The sequence below is a fragment of the Cavia porcellus genome, unplaced genomic scaffold (assembly GCF_034190915.1).
Source record: "Cavia porcellus strain 051 isolate PalLab524CR breed Dunkin Hartley unplaced genomic scaffold, mCavPor4.1 scaffold_4, whole genome shotgun sequence".
Classification (NCBI taxonomy): domain Eukaryota; kingdom Metazoa; phylum Chordata; class Mammalia; order Rodentia; family Caviidae; genus Cavia; species Cavia porcellus.
This window is the reverse complement of record NW_026947487.1, coordinates 52,911,114-52,935,075: the sequence shown is the minus strand read 5'-3', so window position 1 is coordinate 52,935,075 and position 23,962 is coordinate 52,911,114. Positions and strand designations below refer to the sequence as shown.

Here is a 23,962-nt window from a genome sequence, read left to right as displayed (position 1 = left end):
ACGCCCTTCATGTGCTTGCTTGACATCTCTATCACCTCTCTTTTGAAATATCTTCATGTCTTCGTCCATTTTCTAGTGGGAATAAATCAGTTTCTAGTGTTAAATTTTGGAGACATCTGTATGCAGTCTTTGCTGGGTATGTGGCTCCCACATGGGCTCCCGCCGGGTGGCCTGACTTCTCGTCCTTCTGTGGGGATCTCTGAAGAGTGAGAGCTTTGTGTTATTACGTGACTCGGTGCATCCTTTATTCCCTGCATGGCTCCCGTGTCTGCTGTCAAATCCAAAACTTGTAAGCCTTGGACTTGATTCATAGATTTCCTTAAATTCACAGTCTGTTTTGAATTTTATTTTCTAAGGTGGGAAATATTTTTGCTTTGCCTTGTATTTGTGTTGCGAACATTTTTCATCTGTGGAGGCCCAAGTGGTTTGGCATCTTCCAAAGATGCCCATCTTTCCTCCTCTAACCACTCTGGACTTTTGAGGAGAATCTGGACCTTTGAGGGCATACCCGTGAGTCCATTTCCGCAGTCTGTCTCCTGTTCCTTTTACTTGTAATCTGCCTTCCAGTATCATAGCATCTGGATCACTGTGTCAATATGGAAGGCCTATGTGTAAGTTGAGACTGTTGATGTTATTCTTCTGTTTCAAGATTATTTTAAGGGCCTGTGTTTTCACAAATAAATTTTATAACAAGCCTGTGTCTTAGTTACTTTTCTTTTTGGTCAGGCAAAATACCCGACACCCAAAGTTAAAGGGGGAAAGGTTTATTTAGCTCACAGTTTGTGGAGGTTTCAGTCCACGATTAGCAGCTCCAGTGCAGGGTGGCCTCACAGTTGGGCATTACAGAGGAGAAACAATAATGGCAGAAGCCAGAAAAAGCAGCAAGGGAGATTAGCCATTTCTTTCTGCCCTTTTTACACTCTATCTAGGCTACTGGGATTAGGGTGACAACCAAGCAGTCAGTGGACCGACAGCACAATCACTCACCCTTAACCCCAGCCTCACACCTTCTAGACCCAGCCACCTCTGAAACAGGCCACCTATGACCCCATGCCTCTCACTAGAAGCTGTCGCACCCCTTTTTGTGTTTGACATGGTTTTCCACAGGAAAGGCCCTGGCCCCACAAGGCCTCTTAAGGATAACTGCTTTTGCTGCTGCTTCAGCCCTGCCAGTCCAGGAACACAGAACACCTCTGATTTCACTCCTCAGTGCTTCAAATGTCCACCACAGAAACACTGCTAAGGTTAAGTGTACGCCTAAATACTTCACCTGTATAATTTTTTAAGTTTTGGTTTTCATGTGCTCACTGCTAATACACAGCAGTACGGTGGGACCTACGTTCAGGAGCTTAATTCTCTCCCTGACTCCAGTCATGAACTGAATTGATTTCAAACCAAATCGAATTTCCCCATCAGGTCAATAGTGAAGGTGGACACTGCACTTGACTCTGTCCCTGAGTCGAGGTACTCTGTGTCTGTACCCATGCATTTGTCCTGTGTTCATTGATCTGGTATCACCGATGGTCGAGCTCATGCCTTAGCCTCAGAGGCCTTTCCCAGTTTCACGCCTTCTCATAAAACCTGACACTGACTTCTTTTTACTCAGTTTATAAACGTACTTCTTATGGAAGAATCACACCTCCACCTTCTCGTCACCCCTTACAAACCCAGATAAATGTGCCTTACAGTTGGGGAAAGTTCTACTTAGGCATAGACAAGAAAAGAATTCGCCTCAAGTTAAATTTGTTCAAGGCAAGTCAGTAGCTATGACTTCGGACTCCAGGCTGTTTATAATCAGTGCCCGTGGTTTCTGTCTGCGTGCTGACAAAGGCCAGTGCGTGGAAGTCCCATCGTCCCCGGCAGGCCACTTACACCCCGTTACACAGGTCACGTACTTGGGCTGTACGTTGTGCCTGTCTGCACTTTTGTTTCTAGCAGTGTGGAGCCCACATGGAGTAAGTGTCTATGTCACCTGAGAATACATGGGTAACTTTAAGCCATGCAGGAATCCACAGGAGGGCTTTCCCTTGGCACCAAGAAGTGCCACACTGGGAATATCTTCCAGGTTGTGTTTCGTTTGGGGGGGGATTAAAGAGGCTGCCGCTTGGCCAGGGGTGGTAAGGCACACCTGTAACCCCAGCACTCAGGAGGCTGAGGCAGAAGGGCTTCGAGCTGAAGGCCGGCCTAGGCTACACAGGGAGACCCTTTCCTGACAAAAAGGGAAGATCAGCTGTTCAGTCTGCAGCACGGCTTTGAGGAGCAGGAATGCAAGAGGTAGTGATGCGAGCATTAGATACAACCAATGATGGCAAAGCAGTCATCATTACATTTCAGGACCCGGGTCCTCCCCTGTATCCACATCTACCTGTGACAGAGTAAGATGCCCATGCCCAGCAGGTGCTGTGAGCGTCCCAGGAGAAATGACCTGGGAGCCTGCAGAGGTTCCCAGGGGCATTTGGGAATTGAGCTCGTGGTACAAAGCCCTGGGTGCTTCAGAACAAACCTGTGCCGCCCGCTTGCCAAGACAGAGGTTTGCAGCTCAAAATCCTGTATCATGCTTAGAGTTTTGTGTTCTTACTGGTGGCCAGAGCCGTCTCTTACTCGGTGAATGTAACACGTACACAGAAACCGGAGAGGGCGAAGTAGACCTCTGTATCCCGAAGCCAGCAAGGTTTGCTACTGCACCAAACACATCCTCCCACTACTCCACACCCTCCTGCCTCAGAACAAGGAAATTCTTTTCTTTATTGTCTTCCAAGGATCTGGAGCATATTAACTGATTTTAAATCTCTTCCGGTGCATATGAATGCAATATTTTATTAGCCACAGGTTGAGATCCATAAATCTCCACCAATGAAAATATTAATGTATCAGCCATCTTTTGTTTTGTTTGGAAAGAGAGAGTCTGGGAGTCGTCTTTGAGAACAGAACAGACCCTGCTGTGTAAGTTACACACTCGGAAAGACTCGGGGTCTGGTGACATTCTCAGAATAGTTTCTCCAGGTTTTTCTAATCAGTCAGAGCATTTCTTCAAAATACCGGACAAAACACACTAAGAACTCTCTCCATCTTGAGAACTATGGATGCCGCTACAGTCAGCACAGCCAAGCGGGTCCTGAAAGCTTCTCTGGGATCACTGAGTGGACACAGGATGAGTGGCTGCATCTTCCCAAAGGACCCTTGGCTAGCGCAGAGGGCGGGACCCGTCCCAGGGTCCCCTCCTCCAGGGGACAAGCACGATTTCCTTGAGGAGAGTCGCTCAGTGTACCTGCCATCCCTCACAGCAGGCACACAGTGAGTTAGGGAAGCCCAAGCAGAACCAGTTTTGCTCAAAATGCCTGGGTTGCTCTGGCCTTGATGATGGTCAGGTCAGGTGACAACTCCAATTACAGGGCTTTCTCTGAGTCACACCAAGCCCCCCTGGACTGGCAGGTGGCCCTGCAGCAGGAGGGGAAGTATGCATCCAAATACTGTGTCCAGGGTGACCGATGTGGGGATCCTCAAGGGAGACAAGACTAACACATTTGCAAAGCACAGACTACACACAGCCCTGCACCTTGCCTGTGACGGAGGTGGCAATCTGCCTCCAAACTGTGACATCACAGAGTTCACCTAAAACATCAAACACAGGTTCCACAACAGCCAAGGTCACCTGGAAGAAAAGTGACTGGGAGGAGGCCACAGGTGCTCTGAGCAAGCTGTCTGCTCATTCTCAGTTTAATCCTGGACTTCCAGGACGACTAGCTATTCCTACCTTCATGCGCAGTTTGTGATGCTAATAATTATAGAACGGGGTTCGCTCAGTGATAAACGAGGTCCAAGCCAAGGACTAACATGCCACACAAGACTCCTCGGCTGCATTCGGTGCTCCTTTCTTAATTTCCGTTTTCCTTAGTACATGTTTGTAGTACAAATGATTGCATCCCTTGTGGGGAGTTTAGCTGGTACATGGACATCACACCTTAATTTGTTAGATTATTTCTATTCCCTTTGTCTTTCCCTCTCCCTCTCTTCGTATTTTATTTCCTTTTCTTTTGCAAAAGATCTGTCTGCTTCCTATGATCTTTTATTTTTCCCTTTGACTTATTTATTTGTGTTTGTCGTATAAGAGAAACCATGTGATATTTAAAGTTGCGTGTCTGATTTATTTCACCTAATATTATGGTCTCAAAGTACACTCATTCTCCTCCAAAAAACTCAAATGTATCTTTCTTCATGGCAGTGTAGTACTCCATGGTGTATAAAACACCACATCTTTGTCCGCTCATCTGCTGATGGACGTTGCCGCTCCCAGGATTCAGGTCCTGTGGGTTGTACTGCTCCCCACATGAATGTGCATGGGTCACTAGGATAACCACTATGAAGCAAAAGTTCCATTCCGCCCAGGCGCCCTCCTCAGTACCTCCCCAAAAGAGTTAGAGACATTGCGTTACAGTGATTCCTGTGCTGTGTCCCTGGGCCCAGGTCATCTCTATGTTCTAGAGAATCTAGAGAAGTCCAGGGGAGCCCTAGTGTCACCATTTATAATTCCCAGTGATCTTGCAGCCAAAGCATCCTGAGAACTTACAACGAATAAGGGTCTGGGTGATGTGCTGGGGTCAGAAAAGCCCTCTTTACCCATTCTGAGATGCTTATGCAAAACTCAAGGCAACGGAGACCATGATAAAGTGAGCAGTTACACAGAAAACCTTGGAAACACTCCAAGAACTAATTTAAGGCCCATTTCACACCCGACGGCTTCCGGAATCTTCAGGGCAGCAGGCTTGACTACTGTTTGTCTACTCAGAGGGAAGCTTGATATTGTTCTAATGTTCCCTCATGTACTCAGGAAATGAAATACTACTCGGACACACTTTGGAAACAAATATTCCGGCCAAACAGACATTGGGTTGCTCATTTTCCATGATTGCCAAGATCACTAAAATGCTACTCATGTTTACAAAATAGCCATAGCTGTCTACATCAATTCCAGCATTTAAAATGCTAAAAAATGAAATTAAGGAAAATGATGATTAAACACAGATGCACCACCAATATCAAATTTATTTCCACTTTTCTAGTGTGAAACAACATAGAATCCTGAGGAATAAATGGAGATGGATTCCCATCTCCGGTCTCTGTAGACATTGGAACCATCCCCACTCAGGGGATTTCCAGCCAGTCTGTCACTCAGAACTTCAAACATGGAAGCTTGAAGCACCTCAGATAGTTAGGACTGCAGCGGGTACTTTTCCATTTTGTGGACTGAACGTAGGGCCTGCTTTGCACCCAGCCCCTTCTGGCATTTTTGTTTTGAATTTGGAGCTAGGACCTCACAGATTGCCGAATGGCCAGGTCCACAGGGCAGAACCTGGAATTGTCCTGCTTCAGCCTCCTAGGGTGCTGGGCTTCGGCTTCCCTGTTCCTCCTGGACCTAACGGGAGATGTTCTCAGGAAGCTGTGAAGACTGAGAGGGGAGCCACTTATCACCTGGGGTGACCTGGGGTGTCACCTGTCACCAGCAGGAAGTCCAGATGCAGTGACAGAGGAGGCCACAGGACGGCAAGCTGCATACACAGCATCAGCTTTGGGGCACCACGTGCTGTGCAGGACTTTGATCCTTGGGGCTCAGACTCCGGACCTCTGGGCGCCATTGCAGCCACCTGGGTCTCCTTCACTCCTCGATGGCCTCCATTTTCAGAACAAAAATCCACTGGAACTGAAATCACCGCCCGTTACTGACTAAAAACTAGAGGTCAGCCTAAGACCAGCTGAATTAAAACGGCATGGTGCTGAGCGTAGACGGCCCACCTGGGGAAGTTGCCAGCATAAATGGAGAAGAGCATGGCGTGGTGGATTCTCTAAGTGTTTCTGTTCTCCTGGAGAAGCTGGTCATGCTGGCTTCCCTGATACGAACTCGGCTGTTGTGATTGGAGGAGCTCGGGCCCTTGTCCCTGAGGATGGCTGAGGTTCACTCTGGGGGAGCTCTGGTCCTTACTGTGAGCATCGCTTTCTGGCTCTGAAGGGGAAGATGTGGGCTGTTCAGTTTCCAGGAGAAGCTGTCACACTGGCTTCCTGATATGTAGTTGGCTGTTATGATCATCAGAGGAGCTCAGGACCTCATTGTCACTGAGGATGGCCATGGTATTTTGCCCTGGTCCTTACTTTGAGCCTTGCTTCCTGGATTCTCCAGTGCAGAACACTCAACCTACTGGCACAGCTCCTTCACCTGCTAGCACAGATTCTCTAGCTTCCACCACTGACCTTTAGGCCTTCCTAGTGCAGATCCATGGAAAAGACGTGCATGAGTCAATGTCACGGGTTCTAGAACTCCAGCTGGACTCATGGTGGGGGGCTGTCACTGAGCTTCCAAGTTAGGGAAGCCCAGGGTGAGAGAGGGGAAGAGATGGGGAGGGGACAAAAGGAAGGTGGAGGAAGGGAAGGGTGAAGGGAGGGGGAGGGGAAGAGCGCAGGGAGGAGGGTGTACACCTGAGTTCCTAGACCACATCGTAACAGCCTGCACTGCACCCCACATTCACCTGAGCCCAAATCCAGGTCTGGAACCCGCTAATGCACCAGCTAAAGCCCTGGAGACAGCACCACACCTTTCGGATTTATTCCAAAGTGCAGGATGCCCAGAGCTTCTGCAGGGCTGGAGGAGGCCTGACACAGGCTGCATGCCAGTGGCTTTTCTCCTCTTTCGGGGCACTGAACTAGGAGCTCGGGGAGCCAGTGGCCAGCGTGCTGCCTTGGTCTCACAGTGGATCTCACTGCCCGGGCACACTGCCTTGTGGCCCCCTAGGACAGAGCCATTGAGCTTCCTCAGTTAAAAGAAAAGGACAAGAAAGGGGTATGTGAGAGAGAGAGAGAGGGGAGAGGGAAAGGGAGAGGGAGAGAGGGAGGAGAGAGAGAGAGAGAGAGAGAGAGAGAGAGAGAGAGAAAGGACTCGAAGCCCGGGCTTCCATAATGAATCAGCCCTTTTTTATTTTGAGGTCCTAAACTGGCCACCTTGGGATCGAATTCTGCAATCCTCCTGCCTCAGCCTCCAGGGTTCTGGGATCCCAAGTCTGCACCACCACACACAGTTTAAAGCATTTTACTGCATTCCTAGATGATAGCCCAGAACAGTTTTCCACAGTGGTCCAGGGCAACGCGCCCTGGGATGCCACCCTTAGCTGTCCACTGCTTTTAATAAAGACGCATGTGTGGGTGGGCGTTGACCCTGTGTTCTCTGTTTACTGTCCTTCAAACTCCACTACTAAAAGCAAGGGTGGGAGGAGCCGACCCTCGGGGTTCAGAGTCCACAGGGCCTGGCTCCAGGACTGGGCTTCAGGTGACCATGCATGGCACCCGGGGTGAGCTCCCCAGGCACTGTGGCAGTGGAACCGTCACCCTGGTGCCCGCAGTGGAGCGCAAGCCCCCTGCTCCCCTCCAGTCCTAGGGCACCTTCAGGCTTTTCTTGCCTAAAACGTGTGACAGCGTGACATTGTGTTCTATCCCAAGATGACAAACCGTTACCTTTAAGTGACCTCCAAGCCTGCCTGTGCCTGTGACACACGCTCAGGTTAAATTCAGGTTCCTCATAATCCCTTACAAGAGGGGGAGGAAAACCCTTCCTTGGGAGTTGATCGCTGCCTTCTCCAGTGACAGGTGTGAGCTGGGAACTCAGTGCAGAGACTGAGTCAGCGCGACCTCTGGGTGACGCCGCTGGGGTGAGGCCCGGGGCGCCCTGCGGTCCCAGGGCTGGGGCTGCCCTGCCCTCCTGATCCCGGGCACCTGCAGAGCCTGGTCCTCCCCTCACTCTGAAAGGCTGAGGAGCTTCCTGGGATGTAAGAGCCCCAAGTCCTGGGCCTGAGCCCACAAGAGCTGCCTGAAGCAAGAGGAAGAGAGTAGTACAATGACGCCTAACTTTGGCACCACAAGTCTTAGGCACACAAGCATCCTCTAGATCCCAGCGTACTCCTAAAAAGAACTGAATACCACGTGAGAAGCCAGGAAACAGAAAAGTCTAGTAGAAAAGAAAGAAAAAGAATGAATAAGAAAATTGCACGTGGTAAGTGTTTTTCGTGGGTTTTTTCCTCTCCAATGTTTTGTTTGCTGACTGTGGCGAGCGCGCCCCCTGGTGGTAGCTCTCAGTACCTGCAGCCTCATTGCCACAGCTCAAAATATTAAAAACCAACTTTTGGGTGTCTTCCTTGCTGGGAGCCCTGCAGAAGGGAGCACTGTCTTCAAGGAGTTTGCTCAGGGCGCCCGTGTCACAGGTGGTGCCCCCTAGATGCTGTTAGGTGCTCACCTGGGACGGATGCCCTCACAGGGGCGGTGACAACGTAGTGCCCCAGGCCCAGAGTCCCACGGGCTGCAGCCCAGTCCAATCCAGCACATGCCAGGAGGCAGCCCGAGGTTCCAAATGGTGGCTCGGGTCACCGCGTACCCTTTAGCAGTCCAGGCTCCCAAAGCCAGCACACACGTGTCTCTCACATGCACGCACGCACACATGGCACAGATGTCCTCGGATCTGCTGCCTGCCATGGTCTCTGAGCTCCTGCTTGGAGGAAGGACTGGGCAGGGTGCCCCAAGCCACTCTTCATCCTGCAGGGCACCCTTCACACACTGGCTGTGGATCCCACTGTTCCACTTTTCCTCCAAGCGACAGCTTAGGGAGAGGTGCTCAGGCACTACACGCCCTGCGTGGAGGCTGAGGCCAAGGATGGTAAGTTGTACCCATATGGGCAACTTAGTGAGACCCCCACCTCAGAGATCGACGCTAAAATAAGAACGAGGTTGGTGTAAAGGCCCCAAGTTCAGCCCCCACTTTTGGCCAAAAACCCCAGTAATAATAATAGTAATAATTCAGGTTATGGATTCCACCAGCTTCGCTGTCAGCACAGGCTCCTTCCTGGCTCTGGCTTTGATCTTCTCCTTTGTAAGCAGGAAGGGCTGGACCGACATTTCCAGTGATCTGAGAGCTCAGGGCTTCCGACTCCATCATTTCCACTTGCCTCTGCACGCAGACTTCAACGCTGCTGCTTTCTGCTTCTCCGAGGTTTCCGCTGTGTTTGGGACACGCTAAGTCCCTCGCAGCCTTTCTCTTTAGACTGAGTCAGTTCTCCTAAGGGCTCTGTAAGTTCCGGGCTGCTTTTTTCTTTCCCAGGTGGCAACTGTTTCTATACCCTGGGAGCATCTGAGGCAGATGATGGAATGGTCTGGGGTCAGTTTACCCTTTTCCCTGACACTACATTCAGAATCACTCCCACCCCACAGACCTTGTGGGTGCCCCTTGTCCCCTCTCCAATGGTAGCTCAGCCTCCACGTGGCCTTATCACACTGCAAACCCCGTTCCAGCTCCTGTCACCCCTGCTTCCTCCAGACACTTTTGCTTCCTGCCCCAAACCTTGGCTTCCTGACCATCACCGACCGCCCTGAAAACCGCAGGCAGGGCAGGCACGGACAGCTACTGGAAGGACATTGCCTCTCAGAACCCACTCCCCCACCCTGCTTTAGAACATGGGGGGGACTTGGGGTCAGGGTCCGACTCTCTCTGGCACCTTCTGACCTGAGCAGCACTGGCGGGAAGCTCACCCAGGCGGAGAGCACATCTCCAGTGGACCTGGTTCTGCTCCCAGCCTCTGTGCGCTCTGGCATGAACCAGAGCACACTCAGTGTCTCTGAATTTTAACAGCATTTTGATCCTGGTGAAGAAAATCAGCCGCTTGGGCTGATTGTTCATTGTTCACTGTGTAACCTCATCTGCTGCTAATGAAAAATAATGGATTCAAATTATCCTACTGTTCCAAAACATGGCCAAACATGCATAACCAGCGTTATATCCAACATGCTCAAAAGGATTAGAGAAATGTACATGGGCCTTAGTACATTCTATTCTGATCTGATTAGCAGGAAAACAGAAACAGGAATCACATACACACTTCACACTGCACCTGGATATTCATCCAACACAGAGCCTCTCCTGACACGGAAATTCTAACCTAACCGGGCACAACAATCCTTTTTAGCCACTGCTGGCCCTTGGAAAAGTGCAAAGACAAGTTAATGCTACAAGGCTGTAGCCACGGTCCGCAGCCAGGGTGTGAGACAGAGCCACTCACCGGTGTGCGCATAAATTGTTAAGGCGAAGTTCAGACTTCTCCTCGGCAGACAACCCATCCATCAGCAAGTAGAAAATCAGAAAGTTGCTCTGGCCAGGAGGCTGGGACACAAGTCTGGACTTCTCTAGCATGTAGGCATAAATTCCGGCTGGTAAAGAAAAGCAGCTGTTAGAGGGCATTCGTAGATCCACGTCCACACACACTGATTCATTTTGAGGGGCAATGCAGCTTCCTTCCCAACACAGATTTTTAAAAAATATCAACAGACTTTATTTTATTCTTCCAATATATAGCAAATACTTTTATTCTGAGATATGGGATACTTATTTATTATAAGATCGATACACAATCGAAGTCCCTCTCCTTCACCAATCAAGTACATTTATGTGCTTTTGAAATGCAGTGATTTTATTTTCTAGGCAGGTTTGACATGGAAGTAGATGAAGCAAAAAGTATGGTAGGAGACAGCGCTTCCCCGCAGTGTCCGTGCAGCTGTGTGCACACAGCCTCGCAACCAGCTGGGAATGCAGCTGGAGGTCTCTGAAAAATTTCCTTTTTCCTCTGTTTTAGCTGAAAACATTTTCTGATTAGTACAAATAATATTCACCTGGAAATTATCCACCGATGGAGAGCATGTCTGAAACCTGCACATTTGTGATCTACACTGCCAGGACTGCCCCATGACTTCCTGTCTGCCCCTCAGAAGCGCAGGGTAGTGGGGGCAGGCTGGGAGGTGCCAGCACCTCTGTGCTTGGGGACAGGGGTGACTTTGTCCATGGACCTGGCCACGTGCAAGTCCCCTTCCAGCAGCATGCAGGGCTGGCCTGCACTGCCCGGCAGAGCAAGTCCAGTACCCTCCACCCCACTGCAAAGCTGAGTCAGGACTGAGTGTGCGGCAAGCGCTGTGGGTCAGTGGGAGGCAGAGAGCAGGAGGTCAAAAAAGGACAACTCAGAGGAGGCCAAGGAAACCCAGCAGAGCCTCACATGCCGCTGTTCCAGACAGACGAGATGCAGTCCTTTTGTTTGTGTCTGAAGTGAAGCTGTGACGACACGGGACAGGGCCAGGTTTCTGAGAGCCCAGGACTCAGGCAAGTGAGTGTCCTCACCCCCAGGGGTTTCCTACTATGGCTGAGGTCTCCAGGCCTGCTGCTCCCAAAAGCCTTTCATGCTAGAAACCCGCTGGGCCGGAAGTACCCACAGGCTTCCCTATGAACACGCTTTTCAGTCTTCTGCCATAGCGTGGAGACAGTGCTGACACAGTGAACAGTGCAGACACTTTCTAGAGCTCATGTCCAGGCTGTGTCTGCTTTGAAAGGAAGTAAGGGAGATAATCTCCCCTCTCCTCCAGACAGAATTCCTGCCTTGCCCTTTCCAGGGATCCCTAGGATGTCCCCACCCTGTCCTCTTCTGCCCTGCCCAGCTGTCCTAAATCCAGAAGGAGGCAGGGTCCCTTCCCAGGAAGCCCAGCAGCCTTGGGCTGCCAAAGTTGCTCGACTGGCCAGGAACGGCGGTGCTTTCTCTCACGCCCATGAGTGTCCTTTTGCCTCCCGATTAGTGGCTATCGCTGGCAGGTAATGCAGGGTGAACCCCAGGAGTTCCAGCTGCATCACAGGTGCCCACCCACACCCCTCACAGCTTCACTCTGCCCATTCGTGGCATGGGAAGGAAAGGCACAGACCTCCCAGGACCTTTCCGGACCTCAGGAGGAAAGCAAGTCCGTGGATGTGCCCCCTGCAGGCAGATGCCCAGGGTGGGATGCTTCAGGCCTTGCACAACTGAGCCCGGGATCCAAACGGGGTGGCTGGCAACACAGGGCGCTGCTCCAGTCCTGCGCCAGGGTCAAGGAGGGTGCTCGGAGACTATCTCATGGGACCAGTGGAGAATGCCCTGCTGAGGGCCTGAGTGTAACGGTGAACACAATGGCACGGCACCTTTCCTGCACCTCGTTTATTTAAAAATCAGACAGGACTTGGAACCAATGCTAAGGGAAGACCTTAATACGTTTTCTACCTCATCTGGGCTGACACCGAAGGCGACCACAGTTCCCTGAGTCCGTGGCCGGCTGTGGGGCGCTGATTGGAAGGCATTTCCCCTGCTTAGTGAAGGCATTTCCTTTTCAGTGTAACTGGATTTGTGAGTCTTCAGCCTAAAGAGAAGGCAGAGAGCCAACAGTGTCCCCATTCCACGTGGGGACCCTTGGTCCTGCTCCTCCCTCGGTACTTAGTGGGTCCAGCACATTTCAGGGGAGGGAACACGAGATTTGACACAGCAGGGAAAGAGCAGAAAACAGCAAGTGACAAAGAGTGAAGCTGATGCACCTGAAGCTCCTCCGAGCTTGAAGCATTTGGGGTGCTGAATATCCTCACAGGACAAGTGGGGAAACTGAGACACAGAGAGTCGGTGACCTGCCCCAATCTACATGCAGGAGGACCAGGGTCCAGCCGGGGCCCCTCACAGACTTGGCTGTGCACATGTGGTGTGAAGGAAGGTCTGACCTTAGGACAGTCCACTTCCTAGCCTTTCTCTGGCATGGCTTCCCAGAAAGGGAACATTACCATCGGGAGACCGCCCTTATCCAAGGCAGCCCCGGAGGATGGGAGAGCCCTGTGTGTCCTGGGCCTGGTGACGGTCCTTCCATCAGGTTTGGGAGAGTGGTCTTCTCTTCAGGTGTAAATGCCCTGGAAGAGGAGGAGGCTGCTGCCTTGGTTGAGAGGTGATCTGCTCCTTCTCCAGCAGCTCTGCCTGGGGTACAGAGGACTAGGCAGTGCTGGCCTCTGGCTGCCTGGGATCATCTGGGACTGAGTCCTGCAGGTCCTGAGAAGCTCTCTCTGCCCACAGGAAGCTTCTTGGTGATGGCTTCCAGGACGTTCATCATGACCACCATGTCAGCTGGTCTTTGTCCTGCGCAGACATGGCTGTGCAAGCCTGGAGGTTCCTGTTAGACTGAGACATGGTTCAAAGGCGGTTTATTTCCAAGCGAATGAAATGCAGCGGAAAGGAACAAAGGTGAGGGTGGAGGCCTGTCGGTGTCCTGTCCTGTAGTTGAGGGAAGAGGACACCTCACGGTCATCCGTTCATTGAAAGTGGGTGCTGCCTCAGACTCTGTCCCCTTGGAGGAGGGCACTGGTTGGGCAAAGTGGCCCTGGGAACATGGTGATGGTCACTGCGTCTGTGGGAGTGTCCTAAGTGGGCTTGGACCTCACGCCGTGTAAACCCTGGCGCTCTCAGACGACAAACAAGAATAAAAACCACTTGGATGGACACAGCGATCCAGGGAAAAAAGTGTGAGACTCAAATGAAAGGGTACTGGGTCGCCACAACTAGGGCTTTGGGCAAAAAATGTAAAAACTTCTTCATCCCTGAAGGCCCACTTCCGGGAAAGTCACCGTGCGGGAGGGCAGGGGGGTGCTGGGCCAGGGGCCCGATGCAGGGCTGAAGCCAGCCTAAGCTGTTACTAATCATGCTTTTTCCAAAACGGGAACACCCTCAGCTTTTCTATTCGGGCTTCCATAAAGCCCCACTGCATCTCGGGTAACTTGGTGGACATTAAATTTCAGGACGATTTTACATGGAATCAATCTGAAGGATCTGCCTCCTTAAAAATGATAAAGTTTTATACATTTTAAACAGATCCTTGTAACAGATTATTCAAAGGTATCATATTTACCTACAGCTTCCTAAAATGCCCAAAGCTGGTGTTCTGAGTGGGGAAGGTATCCACCCTGGATAGGACGAGACTAAAGAGGACATCTTCCCTCACCTCCTGTGGCAGGCTGCCCGGCCATGCCCACCCAGTCCCCATGAGTGGACCCTGTGTGGATACAGGGGCAGAGGTGCTGGAGCTGAGCTGAGGAGAGACAGGAGGCCTTCTGACCCCAGGATGGGCGTTCCGGGAACGTAGGAGACAGGAACCCATGTTGTTGCTCTCTGCAGTCAGTGCAGGTTTGCAGCCACAGCTGATGACCTCCCGTCCACTCTCATGCCAACTCCACTGCTCCGATGTCCCTTCAGCCAGGTTCCATCGCTGGGTCCAGGACTGCAGGGCCACCCAGGCTTCATCTTGGCTCCAGCTGCCACAGGGACCCTAAGGAGCATCTTGGGGACCTCCAGTCCCAGGTCTTGTCAGCACCGTACTGAGCACTCAGGTTCCTGCCTTCATTTGCCACAGCAACTCTGCATCTGCACCTCCTGGCGATGCCAGGGGCCCCTCTTGGCTCCCTGCAGTGCATACAACACACTAGACTCTGGCGCCCAGTATGGGAGACAACTGGCGCAGCTTCCTGCATCTCTCCTTTCCCAGTGAACAGGCAGCTGGTCGCTTTGCTCTTCTGGAAGCGTATTTTGGATGGATTGCTTTTATTTTTCCTCTTAAATACAATAAACAAGGGACTGAGCTCTGGGTGGTCACTTCAGGGTGCTGGGTGACCCTAACACCCAAGCTCCTTACTCAGTGTCCTGTTCCCGTGTGGGCACTGGTTTCTGCCTTCCAGCAGCAGCTGCTCCACACTTGAAATGTTAAATCCTGAAGACAGTCTCTAAAGCAGTCTGTGAGGTTTTTAAAGGCATTCAGCAGGCAGCTCTGAAATCCACAGCCGGAGGTGAGCAGGAGGAATGGCGGGTGTGAGCCAGAAGAGGAGAGGAAGGCAGTGTGCAGAGGGCACCCCAGGGCCGGGGCCCAGGTTCCCAAGCAGAAGAATCATCCTGGATCCATGGGAGGCGGCTGCAGGCTGAGCTGTGCTCACTGCCCCATGGGACTCTGGCCTCTGGGGCCCTGAACACGCGTGGCCACGGCACAGTGTGCTGCCCGGCAGGCGGCTAGGGTGATGTCCTGGGTTTGCCGCGGTGCAGGGATACAGACTGAGTGCTGGAGTTTACAGCAAGTATGGTAAGAGCCCGCTGCAGCTGTGGGGTTCTTTTTTAATATGTGTGAATAATCATTTCCAAAGTGAGCGATCCTGAAGGAAAGGATCCACTTACTCTGCCTGGATCACAGAAAGGAAAATCAGGAGCAACAGATGACACTATTCATGGCCTCTTCCGCTGGTACAGAGCAAGCCAAGGGACAGCACAGGCCTGGCAGAGCTGCTGGACACCCCCGCGCCCCAGCACCTCAGACTCATCCTGCTTGGGCTTGGCCCGCGGGGTCTCTGCTGTTGCCCCTGACGCCAGAGTGAGAGGCGGGACACAGCCTGTCAGGGGCTAGCTTCCTGTCCCAGGACTTCCTACCTCTGATCCTCTGCAGCCCGCCAGCTGGTCACTAAAATCCCACCTGGAGAGCAGCTATGCCCCTCTTTGAAAGCAGTCCGGGCCTCCCCTGGGTAGCAGCATGCATGCAGGGTGTCCCGGCCAGTGTTCAAGATGTCCCCTCTGGAGTTTACCTTGGATGGTGGCCTTCAGGACTCGGCCTCAGGCTAGCAATAATGAGAACTATTCCACTGCAGAATTTCAACTTCACATCTGTAACGACTGTCTCCCACTCCTTCTTTGCATACTACTCAGGGCGTACACTGTCCACAGCTCCCGGTCTTTCTCCAGCTCTCTGGTGCAGCCTCCTCTGCCACACCCTTCTGCCCCTTCTGTTTCTGCTTGGAGCTGGCCATGGACTGAACCCACTGAAAGCTTAAGCCAAAACAACTCTTCCTTCTTCTCAGTGTTTTTCTGAGATATTTGGTCAGTGATGAAAAGCTGACACTAAAGCAGTCAAAACCAACTTTCTAGAAAGGAAGGTAGAGCAACTGGAAAGGTTACAGGGAACCGAGTGCTTTCAAAAATCAATTATAATGAGCAAATGTTCAGGACAGCTCTTTTAAAGCTTTTAAAAGCAGATGGCTCCTCTGAGTAGATTAGGTATTCCTTCTACAGTTGTATTTGTTATTAATTTGCATGATTGGAAAGATGTAAAATCATGGGTGGGCTCTAAATGAGCTGAATTTTAAATGAAGAATTTTTGCAAAATAAGAATTAAGTACTTAAATCAAATAAGACAGAAGTTCTAAGATCCTTGGTGATTACTGTAATGTTTTGATTTGTTCCGATTCCGTCATCTTAAAACTACAGATTCAGTTTTATTTAACACAGGTTTCCCTGCGTGTGGAGAGCAGGGATGAACAAGGTCACGCCTTATATGAGGAGCTGAGTTTGCTTTCCTGTCCGTCTGTTCAGCTGGTTTTTGGCTTGAGTTTGGTTTGACGTCACCCAGTTCACACAATAGCCATCCGAGAAGGTCCGCTTTTCATTTGAGAATACCCTTCCGTGCACACTACACTTGGAGCTCACAGCCTCAATCCCAGGTGTGCACTCGCCCGTGCCTCCGTGTGACACACACCCCCTGCATGTGCCAGTGTAGATCTGCATCGCAGGACTACGCACCTTCCTGAGGTATCCCGGAAAGTCCATGACCACGTCCTCAGGGGAGAACTTTCCCCTCCTTCTGAGGGTTCACTGTTGGCCTCTCCTACTGTGGTTTCGAAGGTCCTCTTGTCCCCTGCGGCCCAGGAGCCCCCGCTGCACACTTACCTCCAATCGCTTGCTTCTTCCTCTCACTAAACTGGACCTCCACATACTTTATGAAGCAACTGGACAGGTCATTGAGTGGGGTCCTGGCGTGTCCGAAGGCCTCTAAGATGCACATGACCTGCAGCAGAAGAGAACGTTTCTACCAAACCACTCATTTAGAAGATAAAGTCAGGGGCAACAACCAAGAAGCAGGGAGTTCTCCACTGCCTACCAGACTCCCCCCCCCCTTCCTCTCTGCCTCCCCCTCCCCTCTCCTCCCTCTCCCTCTCCCTTCCTGTCTGCCACCCTCCCCCCCCCATCTATGGTAATAATACTGGGGATGGAATCCATGGCCTCCACACTGAGCCACATCTCTAGCCCCTACCTCTTAAGAGCTTTATTTTGAGACAAGGTCTCAAAAGTTTCCAAGATGTCCAGAGTGGTTTCTAAACTATTCTTCCTGCCTCAGCCTACCAGAGTGCCAGATTATAGTACAGGCATGCACCAACCTCGACTGACTAATTTTTTAATGCCACATTGAAATTTTAACATAGCTCTGTCCAAATGCACATTCTTAGTACTGTAGCAGTGTCCCCAAGTGCAGCCACTGATAGTAAACTGCCAGGTTCCTGCCCTACCCCCTCACCCACCTAAGTGGGGGAAATCTACACTCACACACCACGCACGCACGCACATGCATGCACACACATGAGAAACGCTATTTGAAATTTCAGTCTTGGCCAGAACAGTAGAACATCACTGACACTTTGGAGTGGAAAAGTCTGAAGCTGGTGAGCACGCCTCAGAGATGCTTTTCAAACAACGAATGCAGTGAACATGAGCTCGTCGGGGCCCTGCATCCTCACTCCGCAGAGCCCTCTCTCCTGGAGACAGAGGCTCTGTCTCCAGCAGCCCCTGGCTCCCCCAGAGGCAGGAAAGGGTGTCCTGGTCCAGCGCTGAGCTGGTCTCCCGCAGGCCTAAGGTCGCAGGTGCCAAAGCTTACGGCTTCAGAACGCTAAGGATAAAGTTCCTCAGATCCACCTTCGGTTCTGAAATTCATTTTGGACACTGCCATGAAATAGAAGCCACTTCTATGCCAACTTATTGATAATGATGGTGACAAAGCAATTTTCCAAAGAGTTTGAAAATCTGGAAGAGTCAAAGGTGACTTCTTGCAGTTAGAGAGAAAACTGCAGTTTCCATGTCAGCCACAAGAGGGGGCACAATCTCACCTTTTGAGGACAGGGGTTGTACCAGTCCCTGCAAGTTCTGGGAAACTCATTAACCTTTAAAGCTTGCTTTCTCTCCCCTTCTCAATTTCCTGACAGCTGCTGCACCAAGCACTTTGTTTCTCCTGAAAGTGTTCCGTGTTATAAAAGATTACACAGCAACAGTGATGCCAATCTTGAATCAGAATTGCTAAGAGCAGGGAGGATGGAAAACCGTGTGTTTATGGAGTTTGAAGATAAACACAGAGAGGTCTTCACAAGACCCCACAGTTAGGGTGCACGTGTGATAATTTTAAAGGTGAGCACGTGTAAACAGCAGCAAGATGACAGAGATGTTTTCAGAAGGGAACATGGCTTGGTGCTTGGACTGGTTTTGTGATCCTGTTGCAGAAGTCTGATGTTAGGTGGAATTCACACTGGACCTGTGTGATATCACTTAGTGAATAACACAAACCACAGTTTAAGAATTATAGACGTCAGATGAGTTTTTAAGCACGTTTCTCGTTATTTTGGCAGTGTACGGACTAGGAAGGTGAGGTTGTAATTATCCTATGTGGAAGTACCTGGAGGTAGTTAAGGCTCAGACCGGAAACACAAGGAGAACCCGTGCACAGGCTCAGGGGTGGCAGAGGCCTTGTCCCCGCCCCAGGTGAGCCGAGCAGAGGGACATAAGTTCCCGGGTCCACACCCTTCATCTTCCATTTCTCGTATACATGTGTCTACATGATTTCTTTTAATTCTCTTAACCAGTCTGTTTCATAAATGAGCAAGTTAAGTAAAAGAGCTTCCTCAGCCTCAGAGCCTCTAGATATAAAATCCGGGAGCTGGGTGTGGCCCAGATCGTCTGCAGAAGCCACAGCGCCTCAAGGCAGCATGGTCATCACCCGGCTTCTGCTGTGGGAATAACAAGGACATTTGAGTCTCGAGGCTGCTGGAAACTGAAAATCCTATGCAAGACGCCAGCACCCGTGTGGCCTCCCTTCACTGCACACTGCTGTCCCACAGCCAGGGGTCAGAACCCCGAGCTCACAGGAGCCGAGCTGCTTCCATCCTCACCACCAGCCAGTGAGAGGAGAGGCAGCTTCTGTGTCAATAGGCGGTGCCGAGCAAACGCAGTGAGAGCAACACTCAGGCAACACAAGCTGGAATTCTCAACTGCTGGCCTCGCCTTTGAAGCAAAATAATGAGAATGCTGCATAGTAATAAACTTTAAATAACAACATAAGCAAAGGAAAGGAGATAGTTGCATCCTTGATATTAAAGGATTCAGTTTATTGGCATGATTTTTTCCCTTTCATGCTGCACGGTGCACAGTTCAAAGATTACATGACAGCAATGTGTGTGCTGTTTTGGTTGTAGCCAATCTGTGCTCACCATGTAGTTCAGGCTCCCTTGAACTCACTATCTAGCCCAGGCTGACCTAGAACTTGCATCAGTCCTGCCTCAGCCTATCTAGTACTGGGATTACAGGCATGCGCCACCAACCAGGGTGTTCTGTTTTCTAAATGTGAAAACCTGTGGCCTCCTTTGTAAAAATTAATTCCTCACCCACCAAGTTGAGTGGATCACTCTGCTCTGTGAACGCTGTTGCTCAGTAAGAGCTGATTTCAGTGATGTGAATGAGACTGAATGCTACTTTCTACAGCTGAAATCTATTTGGGCCAGCATTGGCAAGAAGTCCAGGTCAGTTTCTCTTCAAAACTCGACTTCTCCATTCCAGTTGCCCACTGACATGGACCATTCCTTGCTTCTGATGCTTGAGGTCCGGGCCCTGGAGTTAGGAGCAGAACCGCCTTTGCACGGCTGTCTTAAAGCTGCACGGGATGATGGCACAGTGCCTTGTGGGGACCACTGGTCCCGGCCGCAGGTGGAGATGAACACCCCCACAAGCCACCAGGCCTGGCCACTGCCCAGGCCTCAGGGTCCATGTCCACATCAGAGGCCCCGGGGTCCTCTGATGACCAGTCCTTTCAAATCAGCCTGAGTTGTGAGTTGATCTCCAGCTTCCAACTGCACAGCTCTGCAGCCAGGGGCGCCGTCTTTTCCGCTCCCCCTCAAGCAGCTTTGCTCTTACGCAGGTGTGCTGCCCTGCTGTCTCCCAGAAGCACTCAGTTTCCCTGACTGCCCAGCCGTTGCCACAGCGTACATGCAGACACTTACACCGTCACTCCCATGGCACAAGCTTCTACACTGTTACGTTGCTCCTTGCAGACAGGCAGTGGCTGTTTCACCGTCAGAGGAGCCGCATCTGTTCTGTCCACTGGACTCTGGCGCTGTGCACTGCCGAAGCTCTGGATCAAGTGGGGTCTTTCATTGTTTAGATTTTTTATTGGTTCACGCTTGCACTATGCGAGGGTCACAGCCCTCATGCAGAGCTGGTGCAGGTGCTGACGCAGCCTCTGTCTTTTTAGGCCTCTTTCCCTCTCCCCCTTTGGTCTCCTTCCTCCCTCTCCTGCTCCCTTTTCTACCCCTCTCCCTGATCTTTCATTTTGTTCCTTGTTTATACATCTCACATAACAGAAACCGAGGGACACTGAGGCTTGTACATGTGACTGATTTCACTTAACATGCCAGTCTCAAGGAGGTGTGACAGGTGTCTCTCTCTGCGGCCACAGTGGATCTGGACACTGCTCTGCCTCACCCCGCCTTGGTCCCCCACTGTGAGGCACACAATGCCTGTGATTCAGTTGCTGTTTTTGCTTTCATTTGCTCTTTGCTGGTCAAGGCAAGGACAAAGCACCTATGTCCATCATTTCCTTGACTGTCACCCAGCGCACGCTGACGGCTTTTACCAGAAGGAGCTGGATGTGTCTTCTGAGCCGGATCGAACAGATTCTTCGTGTTTACGTTTGACAGCCATCCACCTGAGAGATGGCCAATTTTAAGAAAAATGTCTGCTATGCCTGAACCAAAATATAGACAGTAAAGATAAAAATAGAAGGAAGAAAATCCCCACTCTTACTAAAATCAGGGCAAATATGGTCAATGCAAGAAAATGCATGGCTCTGTAAACCGCCCATACACATAGCACACATACCAGAATTTATAAATGGTGATCCACATTCAGTTTATTCGGTGATATCAGGTAAGTTGATGCAGTAAATTTAGAACAATTCAATGTATCCAGCTATGCCAAACTTTTTGAAAACCTTTCACTCTTATACTCATTCACACATTCCTGCAGCAGGCTAAGATGATGTCACTGAAGCCCAGGGACAGCCTGGCAGGTGCAGCACTTCCTAGGAGAACAGGGTGGGTGGCCGGAGACTGGGAAGGTGCAGCCAGGTCCCCAGCACTGCGGCGGGGAAGTCACACTAATGCTGGGGAGCCTACCACCAGTGCTGAGTGACAGGGCTGTCCTTTGGGGTGGCAGGATCACATGGGAGCTGTGAAGACAGCAGTCCTGGAGCTGCAGGTCCAAGAGCCAAGTCCCAAAGCTTTCGACTGTTTCCTCCCCAGTCGCTTCAGCTGTGTGCACGGCTGGCTCCGGTGGCCCTTGAGCGCACCCGAATTCGAGCTGTGACTGGAGCAGGCTCCTCATCTGTGCCCAGGACTTGGGCCCTTTCTCCCTTCCTCGGTGGCCCTGATGACCCTGGAGTAGGGCTGTCCTTATCTGCCAAGGTGCAGGGGGAGAAGATAAGCATGAGCCTCAGAACTGGACGGTGGGAGGCAGGGGGCTCCAGGTCCCCAGGGTGGAGCTGACATCAGCTGTGCTGAGTACAGGCGGCCAGCACGTGACACAGAATGGTGGCAGAGGACCAGCATGGAAGTCACAGTCCCAAGGGAGCCTGCACCACACTAGACAGAAGCTCCTGGTGGAGCCAACAGTATGTAGGGGGGTCAGGCTGCAGGCTGAGGCCACCAAGCAGGGGACAGTGGGGTTTGACACTCTCTGGATGGGTCAGTGATGAAGGCTTCCATCTGGTCTTGAGGCCCAGTGTCCTCCTCATGTCACCACAGTCCCGAGCAAGGCCACGTGCTGCCCCATTTCTTCACCCCACCTGGCCTGAAAAGTCCTGCAAACAGAATTCACTGGAACCATGTGGAAACCGAAGCCACCAGGCACACGGGGACTGCAGGGTCCCCTGAGTTCCACCACAGGCCAGAGCTCCCGGTGCTCTTCCCTGCAGTAGAGCACTCGGCCTCTTCCTCCACCTGGGCAGTGTCACATGTGGAGGAAGTGACAGGGTCAGGCCCTTAGTGACACTGAGCACAGCACCATAAGCGCACCCGACTTCATGCAGGATTGGTCTGGGGCTGTGGTTTCCCACTCGCCTGTCCCCATCTTTCCCCTCAGCTGCTGTCAGCTCCACCAGACATTTGGATCCTTGATGATCAGCTCTCAAGGGTTCCTCAGAATCAATGGCTTCAAGGCCAATGTCACTCAAGGTACCCAAGTGGCACTTTCTAGAGCAGCTGCATTAACGGCCAACCACAATGCATGTTCCTGGTCCACGTGACTGGAGCGAATGTAAAAACATGTGTGTGTTCAAAGCACTGTTAAACACATTTAAAAATTCACATGCACAATGCTACATTGCAGTGGCATCCAATCTCGTGGTTCCCACCCCAACACACACACAACGTGCGCACACACACACACACACACACACACACACCATGTTTGGCAACTTTTACCCATTCGACGTCCTTCTCCGTTTGTAGGTGACGCCTTTCTGACTTCACCACACTCACTCACATGGCTGCCAACCCGGACAAGCGACTCACGTGTCTGAGCCTGGTGTCCAGTAGAGCACGGCTGGAGGCGGAGCGGCAGGTCAGGTGTCGCACTATTTGCTTGCAGGCCTCTGACTTCCCTGACCCTCTCTCTCCACTAGGAGGAAAGAGGGAAGAGGTGAGTGTGCTGTTTTGGAGAAGGCAGTAGAGGAAATTAAAGAGCAGAGACAAATCTCAGTCACAGAGTTGGCAGAGGAGGAGAGCAGCCGCAGCAGCCAGGGGATGGCACTGTCTCGCTCTCTCATGTGATGCATTTGTTTCCAAGCTTGAGAAGCAGGTGCCAGGTCCTGGGTCACAGGGTAGATGCTGGGACATCAGGTGAGCATGAGGCAGCCTCCAGCATCCAGGGCCCTGGAGCTCAGGGGGCACAGATCGGCTTCCTGGGTTTGTCTTCAGCAGCCTGAAGGACAGCCAGGGAACCCCCCAGAAACCCCAGGACCAAACTGACAGTGGAAAGTGCACGTGGCCATCCCACAGTCATCTGGCGAGGCTTGGGGAACACGTGATCTCCCGCATAGTGCAAGGACTCTGCATCCTCCTCAGTATAGTCACCCCATCTTCCTGAGCACCTCTTCTTTTCTTGGAGAGAGAAACTGAAGTGTGCACTGCTCATACAATGCTGGCCAGGTCCTCACTGGGCAGACCCCGGATGGACCTCTGGAAGCTTGACATTCTCTGGTTCGCACTTTTGTTTTAATCTAGGAACCTGTCAGGAACTCCACTTGGAATCTAGTGACCACATCTGGATGCCTCTGCGTATGCTTCCTTAATAGATCCAGTTTCTACAAGCAGTGTCTGTGCTGTATTCCTATCTCACCATGAGCCAGTGTTGGGTTATCATAGAATTCCTCTGCCGTAATCACCAAAGTGATTCCATATACGATATTATTTGTGCTTCTACATTTTTAGCCTTTAGCTGGTAGCAAAATTAAAAATCTCATTTTTTGAAGTTCTTTGACTAGTACTTTCTTAGGTTCTTATCTCAGAAATTTATTCTAATGAATTTGATTAAAGGGTATTGATTTTCCTGGAATAAAAGCAATGATTTGAGTCTCAACTTGCTAATGAATGTAATTTTTCCAGTGGTCTGCACTGATCTTAACACTTTATTGGCATGTAGCATTAGGTACAAAATGAGACATTAAAAGTAAGATCTGGAAAGAAAACAAATCATGCTGGTAATGGGACTTCCATTCTAAGGATATCCGAGGTTTGTTCATCAAATCTTGAGTTACTCATCTGTAATGCAACTTTTGGGGCTTCACAGAAACTCCACAAATGGTGCACAAGCAGCTTGTGTGCAAATCCCCCGGCCAGCTGGGTAAAAAGAACGTGTTTCTTTTCAAAATTAGGGGTGGGTGCCTCACGTTATCAGCCTCACGGTGTGCCCCAAAGGATACTCCTGCAGAATATCAT

At 51.1% G+C, this 23,962-nt stretch overlaps 1 protein-coding gene across 5 annotated transcripts in view; it reads right to left on the bottom strand.

Annotated features, from left to right (window-relative positions):
* The window catches only part of Myo16 (myosin XVI), a 470,083-nt gene that overhangs the window by 182,304 nt on the left and 263,817 nt on the right, over positions 1 to 23,962 (bottom strand). For all 5 annotated transcript variants that reach the window (XM_063247024.1, XM_063247026.1, XM_063247023.1 and 2 more), the window contains exons 14-16: positions 22,538 to 22,643; positions 16,602 to 16,719; positions 10,086 to 10,233 (exon numbers count right to left, since the gene is read on the bottom strand). In XM_063247024.1, the coding sequence (XP_063103094.1) occupies positions 10,086 to 10,233; positions 16,602 to 16,719; positions 22,538 to 22,643 (372 nt within the window). The remainder of the gene's footprint in view (positions 1 to 10,085; positions 10,234 to 16,601; positions 16,720 to 22,537; positions 22,644 to 23,962) is intronic.